General features: G+C 41.1%; 1 protein-coding gene across 7 annotated transcripts in view; it reads right to left on the reverse strand.

The window, feature by feature from the left end:
• The window catches only part of MAP7D2 (MAP7 domain containing 2), an 80119-nt gene extending 59297 nt beyond the window's left edge, over positions 1-20822 (reverse strand). For 2 of the 7 annotated variants that reach the window (XM_061453224.1, XM_061453223.1), the window contains exon 1: positions 20599-20787. In XM_061453224.1, the coding sequence (XP_061309208.1) occupies positions 20599-20641 (43 nt within the window). In that variant the 5' untranslated portion in view covers positions 20642-20787. Of the gene's footprint in view, positions 1-20598 lie in introns of all 7 variants that reach the window. The other 5 variants (XM_061453227.1, XM_061453225.1, XM_061453228.1 and 2 more) reach the window with 3 other exon arrangements.
• Between the last annotated feature and the right edge of the window lie 1909 nt (positions 20823-22731).

Below are 22731 nucleotides of genomic sequence, written 5' to 3' on the forward strand. Positions count from 1 at the left end.
AGAAAACCAGAAGCAAAGAGTGTACGTAGGAAGACAAAGTTAAGGTATTATGAAGGTTTAACTACATGCTCTTAAAGTTCTAGCTTTTATTGTCTGCAACCACTCAAGCCCTAGTTCAGAACACTTTACAAAGCCAGTCAATCTTTCAGAGTAATACAATAAAAATTCCCTTAATGTGCACATCCCAGAGCCCTAGAGGGATTCAGAGTGCTGTGCCCCTTCTTAAGGGTCAAAACTTCAGTTCTTTGATATTACTGTGCTTTGAAGTATGTTGTTAACAGCAATTCTTTGGTAGATCAAAAAAGAAAAGCTCAAAAAATAGTCTACAGCACCATGAAATAAGCCAGGCTTATAACGGAGCCGACTGAACAGCTCTAGACTAAGGTTAGTCAAAACAGGTGTAAGAGCCAAACTCAAGAAACCAGGGCCAGGCAGAGGCTTTCCCAGGGATGCGTAACAAGACAATTGGGATACACCACGAGGAGGGTGCAAAGTGCTGTTGCCTGGGATACAGTGAAGGAGGTAAGGGACACCCCTCCTTTCTCCTTGTCTTGCATGAGCAGTCATTCACTAAACAAGCAAGAAACACACCCAGAGATGTCAGCATTTTAGACTGTTTTCCAATCCCATCTAACGGAGGGAATAATTAGAAGCTAACTTCTAAACATCACAAGAATATTTGAAGGAAAAAATCAAGATGTTCATCTAACAGACACCTAAGAATGAGATTTTGCTAAGAAATTGCTTAATCAGTTCAAAATTCAAAGAAAGCAAATAGATTTGCAGACCAGCATGTCCTTGATTTGAACTTTAAACCAACAGAGCTAAGTGTGGAAATGACATGTGGATTGCTCTCCCTTGCAGAAACTACTGTTGGACAACTAGGAAATACTACAGCCTCACAGAAAGGAGCTGAAAATGTTTTTCTTAATCTTTAAAGTATCCACAAGTAAATATAATACTGTGATTGCATTCCTGAAGATAGTAACTTGGAGACAGAGGTAGAAAAAGCATATTAGACCATATATGCAAATTTACATGCAGGGAACAGATGTGGGAAAAAATATCAGAAATGGAAAATGAGTACTTGGTGGTGTTAAGTCTTCAATGACCGAACTCCACTTACCTTGGAACTTGATAAGAACTTGCTCATTTACAGTAAAAACCATGGTGTCTGAATCATATCAGAAATGCTGTTTGCTTTAGTCGATTTATAAAGCCAACACAACAAGACCAAATAGCCTTCTAAAGCAAAAACATCTGCCAAGAACTCTGACTTGCCTTTGACAGCAGAGTTTTGCTGCAGTCGTACCACTACTCAGCTACTTACAACAAGGTCAATTGATAATCTAGAGGACAAATTACATGCTTCTCTACTCAGGAGTATCAAACAGCGCACATTCTAGAAACAGCATTACTGTGGATGTTTTAAGATAGACTGTTAATAAGAACAACATCATCATCTTCAAAAATCAAACAATTTCCTAGCTTGTGGAAAGAAGAAAGTAGCTTGTTTCTTGTCTTGATTAAACCAAGGGCAAATTAAGTAGACCCTTTGAATATAAAGGGCAAATTAAGTAGACCCTTTGAATATAAACCACTAAGAAGTTATTTTGCTATGGAGGATTACATTTATATCTGATTAAAACAGAAAATACTGAATAAGAAAAAGGAGAACAGTCTATATAATTACATTTTCATTCTCAAAATTACTCGTAGTTTTAACAAAAGAATTTAAAATCTCTGCAAGTCATATCATTATATATTTATGAAATGGGGTGATTAATCTCTACTAGGAAAAAGCATAAAATACACAGTAGACCTGTAGATTTCACAAGCTTGACAAAGTTTTCCTTGCTGCATATATTCTGCAAAAAGTTACATTTCAAGAGATTTGGCACTTCACAGGGCAAATAATGGCTAAAGGCATTTATAAATGGGTGACCTTTTCATACATGCCAAATTCTGGATAGAGTTGAAAGTTTTAAATTTGTTTTAAATGATCACCAATAATTCTAACAGAGCCAATATAATTACTTCCTAAATATTACGTATAAATTATTTTTCGAGGGAAAAATCTATAACAAACTCTTAAATATTGACATTAAAAAAGGTTTTAACTCACTTGGGCATATTGCACAGACAACCTCCACAGACAACTAACCTCTGAACAATCACTAGTACCACTCAGAACAAAAGACTGTTTAGATATGAACAACACTAACTCTGTGAAGACACAGGATGAAGCACGTGCAGAGGGTCCTGGCCAAACCTAGCCTGACAAGCAGCTTAGGGACTTTCCACAGATACAGCTGTCACCCCCACATTTGATACACCATACAGGTCCATCCTCCACAAACTGGCCCTCCTCCAAGACTGCCTTCACCACTGTTACTAGGTAGTTCAGAACACCTCATTGTTTATACTTGCCTCCCACAGACATCACTCCCCACACACATTTGTACCAATGGATACTGAATTTTATCCACTCAGTCAGCCAGGACTAATTTTTCTAACAAACTTCAGTAAGCGACTACTCTTTATGTGACTATCTGTTAACACCTTAGTAAGAGAAAACCCCACCTCAGCATTCACGAGTTTTTCCATACTCCTTTTTCTGGATCACTCCACCCTGCATATTTGCTGACCTCTTGCAAGAAGTCCAACTGGTTTTCCAGATCCATGTCCTTACAACAGCAAACAGGTTCTTCCCAGCATATCATATTTTGTTTACTGTCTTATGCTTGATAACTTTGCTTTGCAACTGTTCAGTTCTTTACACCGTTTAAGTCTTTGTATTGAAGTTGATTTCCGCTGCATCAAATGCAATTTAAGCAATAAATTAAACTATATTCCGTTGTCAGAAAGCCTTGGACTAGAAACACCCCTTAAGCTGCTCTATGCAGAGTACTGATGCGAATAATTTAGCTTCCATGATATCGCCTTATGTTTCTTGACTGTTCCTTCCATACATGGACCCTTTAGCAACCTGCCACAAAGTCTGGCAGGATCTGTGTGAAGGGGTGGGGTGTTTACTATCCTTTTTATGCCTTTACCAGTTTTATCCCCCAAAACTTTTGTCTTGTAATATAATTAATATTTAACTTTCCAGAGCTGATGCTCTCTTCCACATTCTCATGACAACCTGAAATTTAGCAATAAAAATACCCTATGTGGATCAACAAGTTTCATAATCAAAACTCAGATCAAAAGCCTGAAAAGCTTGATAATTTTGAGAGGTTTTTGTTTTTCCAAATTTAGTCCTAAATGCTTTGCTGAATGTCAGGCTTCACAGGAATCCATGTATATGTGTTTACCTTACATAGACCTTTCTAAAACAGGGATGGGCAGCTCCCATGGTAACATCCTCCCCAGATTTCCAATTACTATATTGCCAAAAGCTAAAACACAATAAACACTATCTGCTTAAGTAGCACGTGTTGTAGCCACAGCAGTCAAAGGTTACTGTGACATACAGTACAAATGGAGCAACAATACTATTTATGATTATAACAAGCTTCTGTTTCAGAGCCACAGAAGCAACTGTGTGTAGCAATTTTTTTTTAGGACACATCAATATATCTATTAATAGTATCCTATGAAATCAGCCTGCCTTTTGAAATGAAGAAATTTAAATAGAGCAATAAGTGGTTTGAACGATAACCATCAACTCAGCGGTGCCAAACCAACAGCCCCCTGGCCATATGTTGCCCATCACACAAGTCAGGAGCAGCTTCCTCTTGCCTAGATGGGGCATCTTGAGTCACACACCAGGGAAAACCATCAGCTCACTGAGGAAGACAGCAGCTCAAAACAAACTGCTGCCACTGGTAAAGTCTTGCTGACTACATCTTTGTGAGTTAGTGAAAGGTTTCCAGGAAGATCTTTGGCTGAGCAGAGGCTCCATGACTTGCTAGCCAGTAGCAACTCACTCATACAGAGAGGAAAGTGTCAGAGCAGAATGGTACTTAACCTTTGAAACATGAATGATAAACATGACTTGTGAACAGCTCCTGGGCACGCTGGGAGCAGGTTCAAACCAGTGTACAGGAGGGGCTGTAACCAGCCCTCCTGTGCCTTTCCGGCAGGCCTGGAAGTCTGACCCATGTGGATTAAAGTGACTTGCTACAGCTGTCAATGGCTTGCAGATTGTTTTCTCAGGTACCGAGCACTCCATTAGGGCAGCTACAGCACCTCCAATGTACCAGGGAGGGCAAGATTCATCCTAACTTCAGTTGCCCAAGTAAACAGACATCCACCTCTGAGCTGGTAGCTCTCAGCTTCCCTCTCACTCACTTTCTGCAGAGCAGGGGTACCTTCTAGGACCCACCACCTCCTCCTGAGGAAGGAATTTATAAGTGCTTATTTCACTCTACTTAAAGGGAGCCCAAGACAACAAACAGACAAATGTAGACGAATTCCTACAGAGCACCTAATTGTGCACAGTAATGTAATTTATGTACTCTTCTGCCAGGAAGGCATCAGGGTGCCTACAGGGAACAGGAGGGTTTTCTACAGGTGTTTTCAAAATACCATCTGTCTTCATTTGCCTGCTTACTAACAGCTGAAAAATGACATTGCAGACATAATTGCAATGCAGGCAGTTTTATTCAAAGTGTTGGGGGGAGGGCTGTCTCAAAACTCCACATTTTTATTGATAACAAAGGAAGAACATCAGACAGCAGAACACAGATCCCTTCAGGGAAGGGACATTCAGTGAATTTCCAACTAAGGATCAAAGGCTTCTAGAAGAACACTGTAAAAATCAGGGTTTCTAACAGATCAGACTATCTAAAGCTCATATTTTTCAATTCCATCATATATGACTGTATCCTGCACCATCAGCCTTTGAGTTACTGAATGAAGGCAGAACTCCTTCACTGTCAGATGAATAAATCTTCAGGGAAACAAAGGACAGAAGAGCTAAGCTTTAAGAAGAATGGAAAAAAACCCACCAGCTAAAGCATCTTAGCAAAGGAACTAAAATATTAGGCACCATAATAATTCCTAAAGAGATGAAACACAGCCTCACAACCTATTTCATCAAAATTGAAACATTTAAGAAGTAAAATGCCCAGAACAGATGAAGAGAACCTAGTTCTTGATATAACACTGACAAATCTGCACTTTGCCGGTGACAAACCTGTGTAAACACTCATCACTAGGTACCATTTCCCAGGAAAGAGCCTATTTCCAACAAGTAAACACAGTAACAGTAGCAGCTTTCCAAGATACACTTTCAGGTTCAGCACCAGCTCAAGCTGAATGCTGAGAGCAGCATGAAATAGACAGCAATTGTGCCCGGTTAACCTCAGAGATAAGAAATAAACCCGAGGAAAGCTTAGAGTTTTCATAGTCTAATGAAAGCACAGCACAAGTGATGCTTGGAAAAGGTCAACAGGAAACAACAGCAAAGCAGTAACGCTAACATAGAATGCCTGACCTTTATTTCATCTTAATCCCATTACTCTTTTCCCCCTGTCATAACAATAAATCCCACTGAACCAAACAGATATATTCTATTTTCTTCTTGGGACCATGTGTAAAAGAATTCTATGGAAGGTACAAGTAAATATGGGACACTTGCAAAGAATTCTTATGGCTCTGTGCACAAACAGCACAAAGGTTAAATCTGTTACCAGAAGATGACAAATACCAAATGGTAAGAATAAAGAAATAACCTTACTGAAATGCCTTTTTTGTTTGTTTGCATGCAGGATGAAAGAGTCTCAAGTCAATACATGTAGCAGATGTTCCGGTATACAGCCTCATAGATTGATTTTTTTCTAGGATCATCTAAACGGAGCAGGATGCTCCTTTAAAAAAAAAATCTTTCATTAAAGCAGAGCTCTGACTAAAGATAAAAATCAATATGCAAAACTTTCATGTTTCCACATTTATAAATAAACCTGCAACAGGAACATGAGACAAATCAACGAGCTGCTCTAATACAATGATGTCTCTTCACAGAATAAGATCTATAGGCCCTTTCTTTCACTAATGTCAGTTATTCTTTATTAAGCATGGGTTTGCTCAATTTTAGCCATGTGTCTGGAATGCAAAATTCCCTTCTGGAAAAGGAATATTAGCAGTGATACCCTTCTGATGAGTAATTCATTAGAAACAGCAGAAACAGAAGGAGAAAAAAACCTAAAACCTTTTTCATCAGAGGAAGAGAATTCCCACATTCTGCACTATTCATGTAAGTATGTCCATGCTACCACACGCCTGGGATGATTTTCTCCACTCTGCACAGACACTCTGCACAATCTTTCCATTAACTAAACAGTAGGTGGCAAAATCTATTAAAAACAGAACTTGCAAAAACTGCATAGCTGATAGTAGATTTTACACCAGGTCTTTTGTCACTCATGGATGTTATGAACAGGGAACAGGAACGCCCTCTTCTCATCATCTTTGCTTTACCCTTCATTTTACACCTAACATAAGTAAATTAAGACATACTGCTCAAAAATAGCTTCCTCAAAATTTTTCCTAGGCAAAGTATAGCTATTCATGAAAGAAATTCAATCCTGGTGATCACACAGGAAACAAACTTCTGAGGGAACAAAAAATTGTATTAATCTCTCCAAATGAACAACCTATACCTGTCTTAATACATTGTATCAGCCTTTTAAAAACATTATAAAAATGACAATACCAACAGCAAAAGCTGTTTTTGTAACAGTTGAAATGAGAGAGGACAGATGCAGAAATGACACAGAGGCGAGATTAAAATTTGAGAAATTCAGGTCACATGCTTCACCCATCATATCACAGCATCTTAAAAAACTAATTATACACGCATATATGCATCCTTAATCCTATTGCAAGTTGCAAGAGGTGTGCAGATAATGCATTAGAAAATGCTAACAGATTCACTGCTTGTTTATTCCTCATAATTTTTCAAAGCTTTGACACTAAAGCAATGAGCTTTATTCTTGCTTTTAAGTCAACATCTCCATCTTTAAAAGCAACACAACACACACACTCGCTTTCCAACATCCCCCCCTTTTTTCCTTTTTAATTCAAGCAATTTGAAAAGCTCTGCACCCTTCTAAAGATCAAGTCACAGTCACCAACTAGCAAAAACATCTTCCTTATAAAACTCAAACCTCACCAAGCTAAGTAGAAAGGGAAGCATCAGCAAATCACCTTTACGTTCCTCCTATAGCTTCCAAAAAAAAACAAATAAAAAAAAAACCAAAAAACAAAACAACAAAACCCAGAAGTACAGCTTCATACCCATTACTTCCAGCTCTTCCTAAAATAAAATGGACTGTTTGTACTCTCCCTGGCAATGTATATCTCCCTCCCTGTAGTCTACCCTCTGCCTTCACACACATGTATGAGGACACAGCTTAAAATGCTTTTGCAAAACTCCTCGCATGCACTTGTCTACTACTCTCACCCTGCCAGTCAAACTACTACAGACCTTTCAGCTAGCTATAATTTGAAAGATGAAACATGACAGTAGTAAGGGAAATCTCCACCCTTCTCAATAGTTTACCTTATCTGCTTGGATTAACTTCCCATCTCCTACAAGGGTCTGTGCTATACACAAAAACCCTCAATCCTCCTGTCTGCAATTTGCTGTTCTGCCAACCATTTTAAAAAGCACATGCCTTTGTGCTACAAGCAAAGTGTTAAAAGAGCTGCTGCTTCTCTATACTTAGCAGGCAATCTGTATAGAAGATGAAAATATGTACTATTTTCAAAGGCAAAAAAATTGTAAGGATATTTTACACAATACTCAGAACAGGACATTAATTTTTCTTCCCTTTATTTACACTGCCCTGAACTTTTCATCAAGAGGAGTAAATAAGGCTAAATGCCAAGAATAGCTTTATAATTATTTTGAAAGCTCTTAAATCTGAAGCTAAGCAGTTGTACATGGTCTCATATATTCCCTTCCCTTCAAATATGCTGAAAAAAATTGACCTCAGGCATGCAAGGCTCTGGCAGTGGGTTCCAGTTATAGCTCCTGATAAGAAGCACAGTTCAGCTAAATAAGAGAAAAGGTGATTTTTTTTCTTTCTTTTTTTTTTTTTTGCAAGATAACAACTTCACATCCCTAACCATCTTAGCAACTCAAATCCTGAAACACTGAAGGACAGTGTGTGTGCACTGGGAACAGATCTAGTATTTGGTGATGCTGTAGGTGGCAGCAGGTTCTCTTCTACTCTCTCCTAACCCTAAAATCCCCCGTAAAAATCTTTCAGAAAAACAGCAAAGCTGCTACTGCTTCAGTGATACAATACACTTGACACTGATAAATTCCTCTTTACTGAAGAAATGGTAGCGACCTATACTAAAAGAGTCCCCGTGGGCAAAGATAATGCAAAAAGAGCCACAGCCTGCTACAGTTTAGCTCCAGTTGTGCTCACAGTCTGGTGCTATAAATCCCATCACATTCAGAAGTAAAAATTCAACGCTGTAAGGAAGCATTATGGCTGACATTTTTACTTCTTCCAGAAAGCCAGCAAGCTTGCATCCAATATTTTCCCTTGACAAAGGAAGCTCTCAAACCAAGGAAAGTGAAGACTATTACATTTTTTATGGAAGCTAACCAATATTGTCACTTACCTTTTCATTCACTATAGAGCACAAACAGGTGAAAAATCTAGATAACAAATGAACTGCAGTATAAAAAACAAGAGCCTTGCCTACTTAAATGTACCTACTGAATTCAGGAATTGATAAACATTTAGCAATTACTGCGAGAGTGTGCATTCAAAAATATGCTAGCTGCAGCATTTACAACAAGGAACCTGAAAACTGCATACAATGATGCCTCACGTCAGTGATTCTCTCTTGGTTTAGTTACTTTTAAAAAAATCACAGAAGTATGCATCCTACACCAAAACACACTGGCAAGATATGTCAAAAAGGTTTTGATTTTTTTTTCCCCACTTTTCTTTGCTAATCGCAAATTCCACCATTACACCTTTAGTTAATAAACCTACTAACCAGGGCCGCTACATTAATGTAAACAAGAACTGCAGTAGTTTTGGGCATAAGCACAAAAAATCCCAAACCCCATCAATCTAGTAATACCAGAACAGCAGCAGTTGCTTATTCCACACTTTGTTCCATATCCCAAAAGATCTGTCTTAAATTCCCCTAGTCAATGCTTCTTGAAATGAAATAGCAACATTCACACTGAAAATCCGGGACCATACTGGAATACTTTTCAAAGTAAATTAGACATTTGAAGTTTTACTCCCTCCCTCTTGACTAGCACTTATCTAGAACCTGCACTGAGCTGAACAGAACCACCTTGAGCAGCAGCTGCTGTACTGCAGCACACCTATAATAAAACAAGAGATGACAGGAGCCATATCCCAATATAAAAGGCTGGATCACAAAATCCCCTGCACTTGCTGCTACCAAGGGAGCCTCAAAGCTCTTGCATTCACTTCTCCTGTACTTTTCTTCTCTCCACTTCCACATGTCATGAACAAGGAGGCAATTGCTCCTTCTCCAGACTGATGGGCAAGAAAGCTTGCTTGTTTGGACTGTAACTGGTTGGTCTAACAGAAAATACGTTATTTGTACACAAACCTCACCTCTCTGGAAAGATACGTTCATAAACATAGCACTCTCAGCAGAAGGCAGCTGAGTATAGAGCACCTTGCCAGGCCTGATTAGACACAGACTAACTGTGGTCAGATCAAAGTTCAGGATACACCTGTGCAAGAAAAGGCTTTTGTCTGATAGTGGCAACAGGAAGTAGTTCTGCAGAATGCAGGATCCCGTATCGCCATGCACTCAGGCTGAAAGTTGGCACTTACACAGGTATCCTGCCCTCTTCCAGAGTTTTGTTTCACATGTAGATAGAGATCAGAAAATAGAGTTAGGGCTTGAAAAACCTGCCTACCCACAGCAAAAGAGGAGAGGGATGAGTAGGTTGAATTGGCTTTAGTAACAGAAGCCAGTAAATATTTTGGAAGGGAAAAGGAGGAGCCAGAGTTGCATCAGAATGTCACATCCCCTCTTCTGCATGTAACAGGAAAGCTTGGAAAAAAGGGAAGAGCAGGTCTACACAAGAAGGATGGCCTTCCTCTAAGCCTGCATTGACAGCAGCAAAAGTAATTAATTCACCTAGGGTAGCAGGCAATGGGACAAAGAGAATTACAGGTATTTTGTCACAAACAGCCAACTGTACCCACCTTCTCTACCTCACTGAGAGGGATTAATGCTAACAACAACAATAACAAAAAAAAAAATCATTAGGAAATTCAGCATCTAAACTTATTACATGAGAACACAAATGATATCAAATGATATTTGAGATTAAGTTCTCCCAAACAAGCAAGAAAGCATTCTGATATTGTTTCTATCCACAGGCAAGAGGACTATCTAACTCTAAGAGAAAAATATTTTTTGTCTTTGTTTCTAGTATGTTTTTACTGATGCACTGAATATTTCTGAATCAAAAGGACAAAGTTAGCTACCACCAGAAGATGAAAAGATTCTTGTGCCTAATAAAAAATTTCAAGACTTACAGGTAAGTTACTTCAATTATGTGCTTGGGTAAATCCAGGACCAGAAACCAAATCCTGCACCTTATCAAAGCAATACCAGCAGATGCATACTGAAAGAGGTTTTCTCTCTACAAACCTGATACCATCAGCCCTTACAAGTTTGTGTAAATGACATCATATTCAATTCCCACAGACCCCAAACTGTGTACTCAACAGTCCTCACTCAAGCTCTACCTACAAATAAATGTGTATTTACTCATTTCACTGCTCCCTAAAAAGGGTAGTTAGCATCTGCCAGACAATGCTGAAATCACCATTTTACTGAATGACACTTAGGAAGAACAGATATGGTTTATTCTGGCAAGGCATGAAGCAATGGAGTAGATCATGTAGCTGGAAACAAAAATGGGAGGCTGAATGCATTCAAATCTAGTTGGAGTTAAAGCTAGCTTTTAGCCACCGAACAGTTAATCCATACTCCTTTAACATTTTTCTTTCTGGGCCTTTTCAGCTGTCTTGTTTCATGAAGGACTATATAATATAATGGGCCTGAAACACTGCTTCTCAGAATCAGCTCCAGCAGTTCCCAGCCTTTAGGACTGAAGGTCAAAATATGAAAATTACATCTTCCTAGTGCTACCTTTTTTTTTTTTTACCAGAGTTTGTCAAGGTATGTGCGTCACCAGGAGATACCTGGATTCATTTCAGTGCAAAATAGCCATTGGAAAACCATCTTGAAGACTTCTGACCCTCTACTTCTCCAAGTTTGTAACTTAAGGAAGTGTACCATACTGCAACAACCAGTAACTGTTGCAAGGGCTAGGAAAACATTCCTCAACCTATTTGTTTTTTGGTTACCTTTGATTTTCAAAGAGCTCTTTGATACAGTGATTCTCCATTTCTGAACAATAATGCCTGAAGCAGAGGTTAAATGGAATGGAATGCACTTTCTTTTCACCTTTTTCCTCTTCCCATCTCTTTGCCTTCCCTGCAGCTGCCACAAGAAAAACTTGAGAGCTACTTTAGCCCTCTGGGCTCCCACTGCAGGACGCAGGTGAGCTGGCTGGTGAGACGTCAATTCCTGCCAGAGCCCATCTGATGGGTCCAGCCTCCTCCTTGGCATCATGCTTTTCTCTCCCTACGCTCCTGAGCCTGGATGGAGCGGGGTGAGCTCTGCACACAGCAGACTAGAGCATACGAATATATATGGAAGATATATCCAAGTCCTGTGAAAACATCTCTAGCTCTTGGAACTGTAATTTGTGGGACGCTATATATGAGTGTCTCATACAGCATAATGTATGCTACCCTCAGTGCCACCTCCTAGTCACCAGGGAAGACAGCAATGAAGGAGACACTGCTGCTCTGACTAAAGCAGCCATCCTTATGACCTTGTTGGTGGGGGTGAGTGGATGAGAATGGGGGAAAAGGAAAAACACTGTTAGAGAGGAAAATAAAAAAATAGCTTAAAAAACTTCAGGAGTTCACCTAGTAGGACATCAGTTGTACCAACAGCACAGGTGCACCATTATCAACAAGTAGGCAACAGAAGTTCCATGCACTGTGGGAGTTTTACACCAACAGAGAATTCAGTGCTCTTCCAGGAGCATTACTGTGCTATTTTAAACACCTTCTGAGTTGCTACATGGCCTGTAAGTTTGTCACTGTGCTTTAGGGAGCATTCATTACAAGGAATCTCGGCTGCATGAAGATTTCCTTTACAGTCTTCAGTTTGTCTTCAGCATCACAAGCAGACCAGTCATGATAAAAAATGGATTTGAAAGTGGATGTGTTTGTGCTGTGTAACTTGACTTTCAGTTCCATTCACACATCATTTGGACAACTTCACCACAAATGAAATACATTAAGATTCAAAGACAGGCTACATATTCTTTTTAAGACACCTTTGGCAGAATGAGACTTCAAGGAAGACTGGACACAGGTAGTGACTATGGCATGAGAAAAGATATTACAAAACCTCATGGGGAGGAGGGCAGAACCCAACCCAAAATACAGAAAACATACTATAGGGGGGAAAGCAGGGGAGAGATGTGAAATTGCCCTTACAGAATAAAAAGCATTATGAAAACCAAACTCTTCCCATTATCTGGCAGTGCCTCAATCTGTGCAGTTATTTCTGTTTCAGATTTTCTTTCAGTTCATAACTTGATAGTGACACAGAAATTCAGCCTTTTTGCATAATACTTTCTCTAAACAATCTCTCTCCTGTGCATCGCTCAAACATTTTCAGTCAGTGCCACAACCCAGAGTCAGAGAGCCGTAAAACACATCCTGGACCACAACTCTGCAATCTAGAACCTCATCAAAATCCCTTTATGCCAAAGGAAGGTCACCCATTTATTTCACTGCACTATTAAACCACTTCCTATGCCTGCTGAAAATTGCCATGTTTACTCACAACCACAGCACTCAGCACTACTAAGCCCAGGAAATATAATGGCAACACCTACATCCAGTAATAGACCATTAGGCATATAGGGAAAAGATAGCCTGTGGGTGAAGCACCGTTCTCTAAGTAAAGAAAATAAGGACAAAAGTAAAGCCCTACTCACTCTTCCCTTTAAGACAGGGCAAGGAGAACCAGCTCATCCATCATTTATTTTGGAAGCCATTATTGCCTTAACTGTTTATCAACATTTTAAGAGTCCCCAAAGCACATTTGCAGTCCTCTCCCTGAGGTCTCTTTGCCCTGATGCAGTGAGTCTGTACACACACATGCCATATTCAACACAAGCAAGGGAATGAAAATCACTGGCAGGCGAGTCACCAACACTGGGGGGGGAAGGAAAATTCTTCCCTTTAGTTCACACCACCCTCCCAAGGGAAGAGAAACGTAACCCCTTTAATTAAAATACATAAAGTTGCAGCAATGATTTGTGGATAAATATTGCAATACCATTCTATTTTCTCTTCTGGGACAAAAGGAAAGACCCTTGTTGTGTGATCTGCCATGTAGCCAACTTAGAAGCATGAAAAAATATTTTTGTTCCATATGACTGGAGTTGTTTTTCAAAATGAGGTTTATTTTACTTGCAATATAACTGTATGTTGGAAGTTTATTCCAAGGCTAGTTTATTTAGACTTGAGTATTCTTCAGACTATGACTCAATTTGCTGTTTAAGTGGAAAAAAAAACAGCAGTACTCTCTCCCTGACTGGTCAGGGGACGACCTCCCTTCAGCACTCCTGCTGTAGTTGACAAACCCAGGCATGCCGCACTGCCTTAGGAAAATTATTATCTTTCTTTTTTTGATCAAAGGCACATTAAGAATTTCAGTATTCCACCACACCTACAACCAAAATTAATTGCAAACTAGAAATACATGAATGAACGTTCTGCTGAAATAAAGAAGAGCTCTGCTAGCTTCTGCTTGGCATGAGACAAGAAATTTGTTAATTCATATGGATTGGACCATGCACGGCATATTCCCAGATCTTACCTAATTGAAACAAAACCACAATACATCCTCCAGCATCTGGCATTAGAACAGGCAAAACGATCAGATACACTACTATTACTACCATTTTCTTTAATTTTTTGAGATGCCTTTCCAGTGGCATCCACAAACTGATATATGGTATCATGTATTTTCATCCAACGCATTCTTTTCCATCCTCTCAAAACCTCAGGTAGAAGTGACAAATTCTAGAGCCTCATTTTATTTATTAAAATCACTACTAGGAGAAAGGAGTATCTAAGAGAAATTACCCAACAAAGAAAAGGAGATTTATGAAGCTTCATATATTTCTTCTCCTAAAACGGTTGGATGCTCCAATGACAGTTCTAAGGATATGGGGCATAAATCCATTGCTCTTTCTGGGCAAGCAGATGCATTAATGTGCACGTGGAGCCAGCAGGCAGCTGGCTCTGGCATGAAGTATCAACTCAGAAGGTACCCCAGACTAAACTTCTCATCATATCAACCAAGATAATACATATTCAGTGGACTAGTCATCTTGAAAGGTAAATGCAAGCACACATGAATGACTTTAAAAAAAACAAACAAAAAAAAACCACAAGTACAGAAAAAGGAGAGTTTCCAGACTTTTTTCACCCACCAGAAAAACGATTTGAACGCCCAAGACTGCACCAAACATGCATTTACTCTTGTAATGGGAAAACAAAGTTCAAAAAGCTAAAGATTAATGATGCACAGGAAACAATTTCTGCTGTTAAATCACTAGAAGAAATTCAGCTCAACACTATGTTTTTCAAATTATTCCAATCAATAAAAGCACATATGCGTAACACTGGAACACAAAAGGCTGCAGTTTCCATATTGTAAAGAAATTAACAGAAGTGAAACACTGAGAGGTTTGCTACTGGCACCTTTATTTATGCCAAGAAAAACAACATTAAACCACTGGGAGAAAAAAAGAAAACCAAACTTTAGCACACTGAGAAATGAACAGTTTAAAGCAAAATGACTTCTAAGCAAACAGCTACCACAATGCAAGTGTGCAAATCCTGCACAACACCAGGAATACTTGCAGTCATCACTGCTTTGGACATCCTCACTGAAAAGTGGCCTAAAAGCAAAAAGGAACCTACTTGATACATAACTGCAGTTTATGCAAAGCTCATAGAAATGCTTCATCAGTCTCGGCAAATTAGACATTTGTCCACAGGACCTTAATACCACAAGAACAATCAGCTTCTTGATCAAAGGAACACAGACATAAACATATGAAAGTAGTAGCAAAAACTTCCAGATATTCAAGAGCAAAAGAGAAACTGACATCCCAGAATTTAGGGCACAACACTTCCAGAGAGTATTTGGTAAGCAAAAAACATGCACACAAACAATACACTAAATGAAAACCAGCACATGCTTCACAGGACTTCATATCGAGAGGAGATAGATATTAAGCAGTTAAAGAAAAGCATTAACTACTGTGGCTAATTCACAAGAGTTACAGAAAGAAAACGAAGAAAACTAAGATGTAACCAACTGGCATTTTAATACATTAATTCATTACATTTGCAGAAAGCCTGAAATGTATACGCATTATGTATGTACATACATAGAACACATAGGACAATTCAAAAGCAGAAGTAATTCTGTGTGAAACATTTTTATTACTACTTAACTGCAACAAGAAGTACTTTACTAAGATACTTACAACATGCAGATCCACAGACTGCTGCGTGCCAGGGTTTTAGGATTTTGAGAGTTTCATGATACAAATGAAGGAAAACAGTGTATTATTTGAATGACAGACACAAAAACTGGCAGATGTGTTACAGTATTTTAAGTAACAAAAATCTTGAGTTTCTTCCCCCCACACCATTTTAACAGTTAGATAGATTTCCAGTTTGTGAAACTCACTTACCCCTTATCTCTACACCCCCATACAGCATCATCAATCACTGCAGAGATAAAACACAGTGAAAGGTATTTCTAAATCTCCTATCTAAAGTGAGTGCAGGATAATACTATGCTGTAAAATACCTCTATGATTAGCCAAGATTTCAGGTAACGTTTTTTACGGGGTGAGATGCTTGAACACAAGTGTATTGGGGAAACTAACACTTCACTTCTTACATGCACTAATTCCAACCACAGAAAATACAGAGGTAATAAACCAGATTGTGATGGAAATACCAAATAGAAGCCAATTACAGCAAAGTAACTCAGAAATAATCTGTCATAAAGCATGCAGGTTAAAAAAAAAACAACAAAACCTATTAGAGTACTGAAAGAACTTTGCCTTTTGATTACTCCAATAACCTTGGCTGAGTTATGGCATTACTACACCTATTATTAAGGCATGTTACCCAGATTTCTTCTCTCAGCCAGTAAGAGAGATTCACAAGAAAGTTAAATTCAGGTGTGTTAAGACAAGTGTATTTAACATACTTACTGTCTTAAACAGTTCACTAACAACTGAGTATAACCTCTCATACACACATTCCCCTTGAATGATAACTGCATCAAACAAGACCTCGAAGATACATAGACCTCACAAAACCTAGTTACCAGGCTGTGAACAACTGTGAGAAGCAACTCAAGGAGGAAGATGGGAACAGGGAGGAGGCAACTTGGGTTGGTTGTTACTCAGTTAAGTTAGCATTCCCATAATCTGTATTATTTTCCTGATCACTTGTATTCTACACACACACACCCCCGGCTCAACCTGTAGGGTCCAGTTATTCATAAAAATTCTATACAAACAATAATTAAAAAAAACAAAACAGGTAAGTGCATGCAGAACTTAAACTGGAAATAATTGCTTCTAGGCTCTGCACAACAGCTTGAGCCAATCGTGAATGAAGGGCGGAAATCTGCACTGCTCTATCAGAGAGTTGTTGCAAAAACCAGGTATCATGAGGAGTAGTCAAGATAACTGGAACAAGCAAGAGCCAAACAAGCTACTCAGCAATACTAACACAGGGACCTTCTGGCAGAGCTGAAACACACAATGAAGAAGTAAGATTTTTGTTTAGTTGTTTTTAATCACCTGAAGAGCCCAGAATTGAAAGCCTAAAGCCTTTCAGTACCCTCGAAATGCATTTGTAAGTAAATGACAGATATGAGTAAAATTTTAGAAGTATTTCCCCCATCGGTTTTACTCTGCAGAAATCAAAAGACCGATAACTAAGAAAGTTATAATTGTGTTTTATTTATTCACAAGATGAAAAAAGCCTTACTACATAAAAACTTCATACAATACAAATATGCAGGATATATAGTTTCATTAACATTAAATATGTACACACTCGTTCAATTAGCATGCCTAGAAATAATTACCCAATATAAAAATAAAGCAACCCTAATGCCTTTCCACTGTTATGGATAAGCCACCAAAGCAAGTAGAGGTATGTGACACCATACAAGTGTCTTACAAACAATAGTTTTCAGATGCTTCACTTTCCTACCATGTGCACATCAAGCAATACACCTTTTATTTCTGCAATCTTGATATTCAAAGGCAAGATATATTTCTTCACTGTAATTTAATGAAACTTACTTGGAAAGAATTTTGATTTTTTTTTTTTTTAAGACGAAGTCCATCAGTGTTACAATATATTTAAATAATACAACAATAACCTTGAGCGGATGCAGTGTATTAAACTGCTCTGAACTAAAATTCATAGTACCCAGTGGTAACATCACACAAAAAGCAGCACATGAGTTAACCGTGGGGATTAACAACCTTGAATGTCTGTATACGAGAGAAAACAATGTAGTACAAAAGAAAAAAGAATATAAGTATACTTTCATTAAATCATTTTGGCTTATTAAAAAAACAGTTGGAAAAGCACTGCTATCAAGAAGAAAAACCCACACAGTATTTTTTAAAGAAATACACACCTAAGTTCCTTTCAACTATCCACAAACTATCACTGGTTCTGAGATATACAGTCTGAGTTGGCACAGTATGTCATTTTTTTCTTAAATCCTTTTAGGGTTGACCAACTTTCCTATAAGATAAAAGTATATTTTGTTCTGAAAACTAAAGCATTCGGTATTTCAATCTCTCAGAATATACACTGAGCAAATTTCACTAGGCAGCAAACAAGAAGATGGGAAATACAATACTGAGCAGCTTGTCCTTCAAATGCTATTTAGTCATTACTGTTACTACAGATGGTAGCAGCAATAATGCCTATATTTTGGTCACTCTCCCCAACAAAAAGATTCCTAGTGTCTTCTCGGGCTGTATCATCTCTATTGCTTTCCGCATGCCTTTAATTTTTGGCAAAGGGATACACTTGAACTCCACAAATATTATTTGCTTATGCCACAGAATTTTGCTCCTTTTTGCATAAACCTTAATATAAATAAATAATTAAACAACAGTCTCTTCCCTAGTAGTCAAGAGATGCAAATACCTTTCCTTACTGCAGGCTCATTTATTATTGCTTGATCTGGGCAGACAGTCTGAAGCGATGGACATGCTAGATCTGGTGCCTTGCTTTCACTGCCATCCTAGCAATATTCTCAGCATTGGAGGATCCCAGAGATCAAAACTCAGATGCTGCCAGAGGACTAAAAAGTTTGGGAAGGGCGTCAGTGGCTGTCACTGGGACAGCACTCCCTCGAGGTCAACACAGTGGGAAGGAGCATTTTACTTTGGAACATGTAGGTAAGATTCTTGCTACTCCCGTGAAGAAGATGAGCACTCCAGGACCAAGATGTACACACAAACACATGAACTAAGAGAGCATAATTTTCACATCCATGTTAACGATTTTGGCAGTAGCTATTGTGCTTGCTACAAAATCGTTAACTTAGGTCCCAGAAAGAAAGGTCACATTCTCTGCTGCCACAGATCCAAATCCCATCCACACACATCCGTAAAACACACCATACACACTTTAACACCACATTGTACATCATCTTCTTGCAACAACTTTAAATAAAATAACAGATTTGGCTGAGACCACGCTTGAATGTTTGTGTTCAGATGCCGGTGCTTGACTACAAGTGGTTACATCTGTCTGTGCCTGTCCATGCTCTACAACAGACAAACTGCTTAGTATCATCTTTAATTATACCACGTTGCCTTTTCTGTGGATTCCCAATTGTGGATTCCAAATCTCATACAGGGTGGAAAATAGATGACATCCTGGTCTATATAACAAGTGAAGCTTTTTTGCAACATTTGCTTCTGAAGTTAGAAAACATAACAGAAAAAAAAGCCCCAAGAATAAAAAGGTCTTGGAAGAGTGCAATTGCATATTGGTCAGATTTCCTTACGCTTTAAAGAAAAAACAAAAAAAAAATACTAAAATCTGAGCATTGTTTTTCTCACTCTCTCATGCAAAACATGAAAAAAAATGGAGATCCAAGACCTGGAAGTGCTTGACTGCTCAAGTGCAACACCATACACTGGGAGCCACGGCTGCTGAGCTTCAGAAGAAGGAACAGCAAACACAGGCATTGCCAGCTCCCTCCTTGGCTCCCTGCACAGTATTACCTCACAGAAGTCAGACTCGGATTCATCTTCCCACTCCATAAATTTGGGATAATAATATTTGCTTATCTCCCAAAGCAATTGCAAAGCTACATTTAGAAACTACAGTGGCTTAGGACAAGAGGGAAATTAATTCCCTCTTATGCCCTAGGTTTACATGGTTTGCCATCCACAAAGCATACGCCCTGTGTCTGATAATTAAGGTAAAAGTATAACAAGCAGCTGCATAACACCTTAATCACCACTCATCTCGTAGGTCGAAACGTGAAGGAAGAGCAGCCAGACCCACCTCAACACCTACACACGAGGCCAAGAGCTAAGCTCACAGCCTTAGTCCTCACATCTTCCACTGCTGGGGACTCGATCCCTTGCCACATGCAACTCCATACACCGCAGCAACCTCCACCACCTCTCTCACACCGTTTTCGTCCTCGGAAATTAAAAGTTACGTTCACTGAGCAACGAGGAGCCATGCCTATAAAAGGGCTCGGCGTGAGGCGTTCACCCTCGATACCAGCTCAACCAGTTTGCTGCCCGGGTTGGCCGACCAGCACAGGCAGGCCCAGACATCGCTGAAAATGAGGTTTATAAATCGCTCGCTCCCAGCTCTCCACTCCGGGGCAAACCCAAGCAGCCGCGCGCCCCGCGGCACCGCCGGCGGTGGGGGAAATCGCGGCGGCACACACGGCTGCCGGGCGAGCCCAACCCGCCACACAAAAGCTACCTCATGGCAAGTACCTCTCGCACCACTGAGCCGACACCGGGGGAAGGGGCACGCCTGGGGCCTCGGGCCAGACCTTCTGCGCGCCCCGCAGAGCCACCATCCGCCGGCCGCCCGCTGCTCCGGCACTCCCGCGACTCCACCCGAGGAAAACCCGCCTCATACCCCCGAGGGGCCGGGGCCGGCCCCCCTCCGCGCCCCACGGTGACCCTGTGCCCAGCCCGAGATGGCGGCCGGACCCTTCCGCCACCGCCCGCCCAGCGCCGTGCCGGCCAGCACCTGCCTGGCGTGTGGAGGAGAGACCCTCGCCGGCTCTGTCAGCCCCGGCCCGAAGAGGGAAGGGACGGGACAGCGCAGGGGATAGCTGAGGGAGGAAAGAAGGGAGAGAGGCGGGCGGACGAACCACCGCCCTCCGGCACCTTGCGGGGCCACAGACTTATCCCCTTACCTGTCGCCCGCGGGTAGCTGCGCGCAGCCCCCGGCTCCGCCATCTTCCTCAGCCGGTGGCCACCACCACCGCCTCCTGCTGCCGCCGCTCCGGTCCGCGGCGCCCAGTGGCCGCCGCACAGGCGCACTGCCCACCCCGCGGCACCTGACACGGCGCGGCAGGCGAGCGGGGAGGAGCGGGACGAGGGCCGGGCACGGTAGCCGACGACAGGCTGATGGCACTCGGCGGCGGCTTCTTACCCGGGGCTGCCTGCGCTGGGTGGGAGCGGCTCCCGCACCGCCAGGTGCTGCCGCTGCCCCGCCCCGCCGGTCGTTACTCGGTGGAGCCGAGCTTCACGCCGGTCCCTGCAGCACCTTGGCCGGCGGAACGGAGGGAGCCGGGTTTGGCTGCGGGGACCGCCGGGGTGTCAACTCGTGTCGGAAGGCTGTGCCCCTTAGGCGCGGGCAGCGCGGCCGAAGCCGTGCGTTAGTGACTAGGCACATTTAATTGGTTTATCTCGGAGAGCCAAGACACATGCCCCCGGCTTCCTTGGAGGTCCTGCCGATTTTTCCAGATTTTTCCGTTCAGGAGGCTGTGTGTGCTGTTTGCAGCTATGTGCCACCTGGGCTAGAGGGATGGCACTGGAGAAAGGCAGGAGCATGCCTTCCTGATCCAGCTGCTGCTAGAGGGTCCATCCCTAAGTGGTGCCCGGGCACAGACCTAAGGATGCCTTTCGGGCTGGGCTTGGCTGCCATTTTGCCCTCAGTTTTATAAGAAGACAAATAAAGAAACATACGCTTTTTTTCTATTGAGCATTTATATGCTAGCAGTCAAAAAAAAAAAAAAAACTTCACAAAAAAACACTGAGAAGTTGAACACACAACTTGCCTATTTGTTGTCCTTCCACCTTCCAGTTTCTGCTGCGTCTTGGCCATGTGGGAACAGTTGCAGTGCCTCAGGGACACACACGGGGACCTTGGGCATGGGGCAGCTCCTGCTTCACTGTCTTGAGGCATCACCAGAACTTGTCCTAGGTGCTAAACACCTTCTTGCCTCCTCTGCAATGCCGGTTTACCAAAATTGAAATTTAAGACATATTTAATGCTCCCACTTTCCATTCTTAATCCTTCTGTTATTTTTGTCTAGCAATTATATCATTTTTTTACCTGAAAATAGAGACCATGGTCAATATAAGGGGGTAGAGGAAGAAAGTATTTTCTGCTCAGGTTTTTTTGGAAAGCATTTTCTTTGGTATGCCCAAATAAGAAGAACGTGAGGGAGTCCAGGGGAGGGCCACAAAGATGATCAGAGGGCTGGAGCATGTCTCCTATGAGGGCAGGCTGAGAGAGTTGAGATTGTTCAACCTGGAGAAGGCTCTGGGGAGACCTTAGAGCAGCTTCCAGTACGTGAAGGGGGCCACAAGGAATCTGGAGAGGGGCTGTTTAGGAGGGCCTGTAGTGATCGAACAAGGGCGAATGGCTTTAAACTAGAAGAGAATAGGTTTGGATTTCGAAGAAATTCTTCCCTGTGAGGGTTGTGAGGCCCTGGCACAGGTTGCCCAGAGAAGCTGTGGATGCCCCATCCCTGGCAGTGTTCAAGGCCAGGCTGATGGGGCTTTGAGCAACCTGGTCCAGTGGAAGGTGTCCCTGGCCATGGTAGGGGGCTTGGAATTGGATGATCTTAAAGTCCTTTCCAACCCAAACCATTCTATGATTCTGTGATTTTATAATGTGTCTCCCAGTAAATTGCTATTTTTTATTAAGTGCAAATTACTCCACTGGGGCAGTGGTCAGCAATTTGTCTTCCATCTATACATTAAAGTGGTGTCCTCATGTTGGGGTTCACACATCCCAATAAAAGTTTAACTAGACATACTTAGTTTTTCTTGGTATATTGAGTAACAGTTATTCCTAACCTTGCTTTAGCATTGAAAGACTTCATTTTCATTGTTTATAACTGCGGCACTTGTAAAAGTGTCAACTGACATTTTCATGCCAGCTGTTTCTCAGGCTAAACTTCTGTCAAGGGCCTTCACTTAAAATTATTCTACCTGCATAAAGATGAAATTGTACTTCTTTGCTCATGTTACGGAAGAAGAATCCTACCTGTCTTACTGTAGCTGTACCTCATGATTTCCAGGGGCTCCTTTGGCAA

Source organism: Pezoporus flaviventris, unplaced genomic scaffold (genome assembly GCF_033815535.1).
Source record: "Pezoporus flaviventris isolate CSIRO_AGI_PZ_B2104156 unplaced genomic scaffold, CSIRO_AGI_Pfla_v1 ptg000015l, whole genome shotgun sequence".
NCBI classification, from domain to species: domain Eukaryota; kingdom Metazoa; phylum Chordata; class Aves; order Psittaciformes; family Psittacidae; genus Pezoporus; species Pezoporus flaviventris.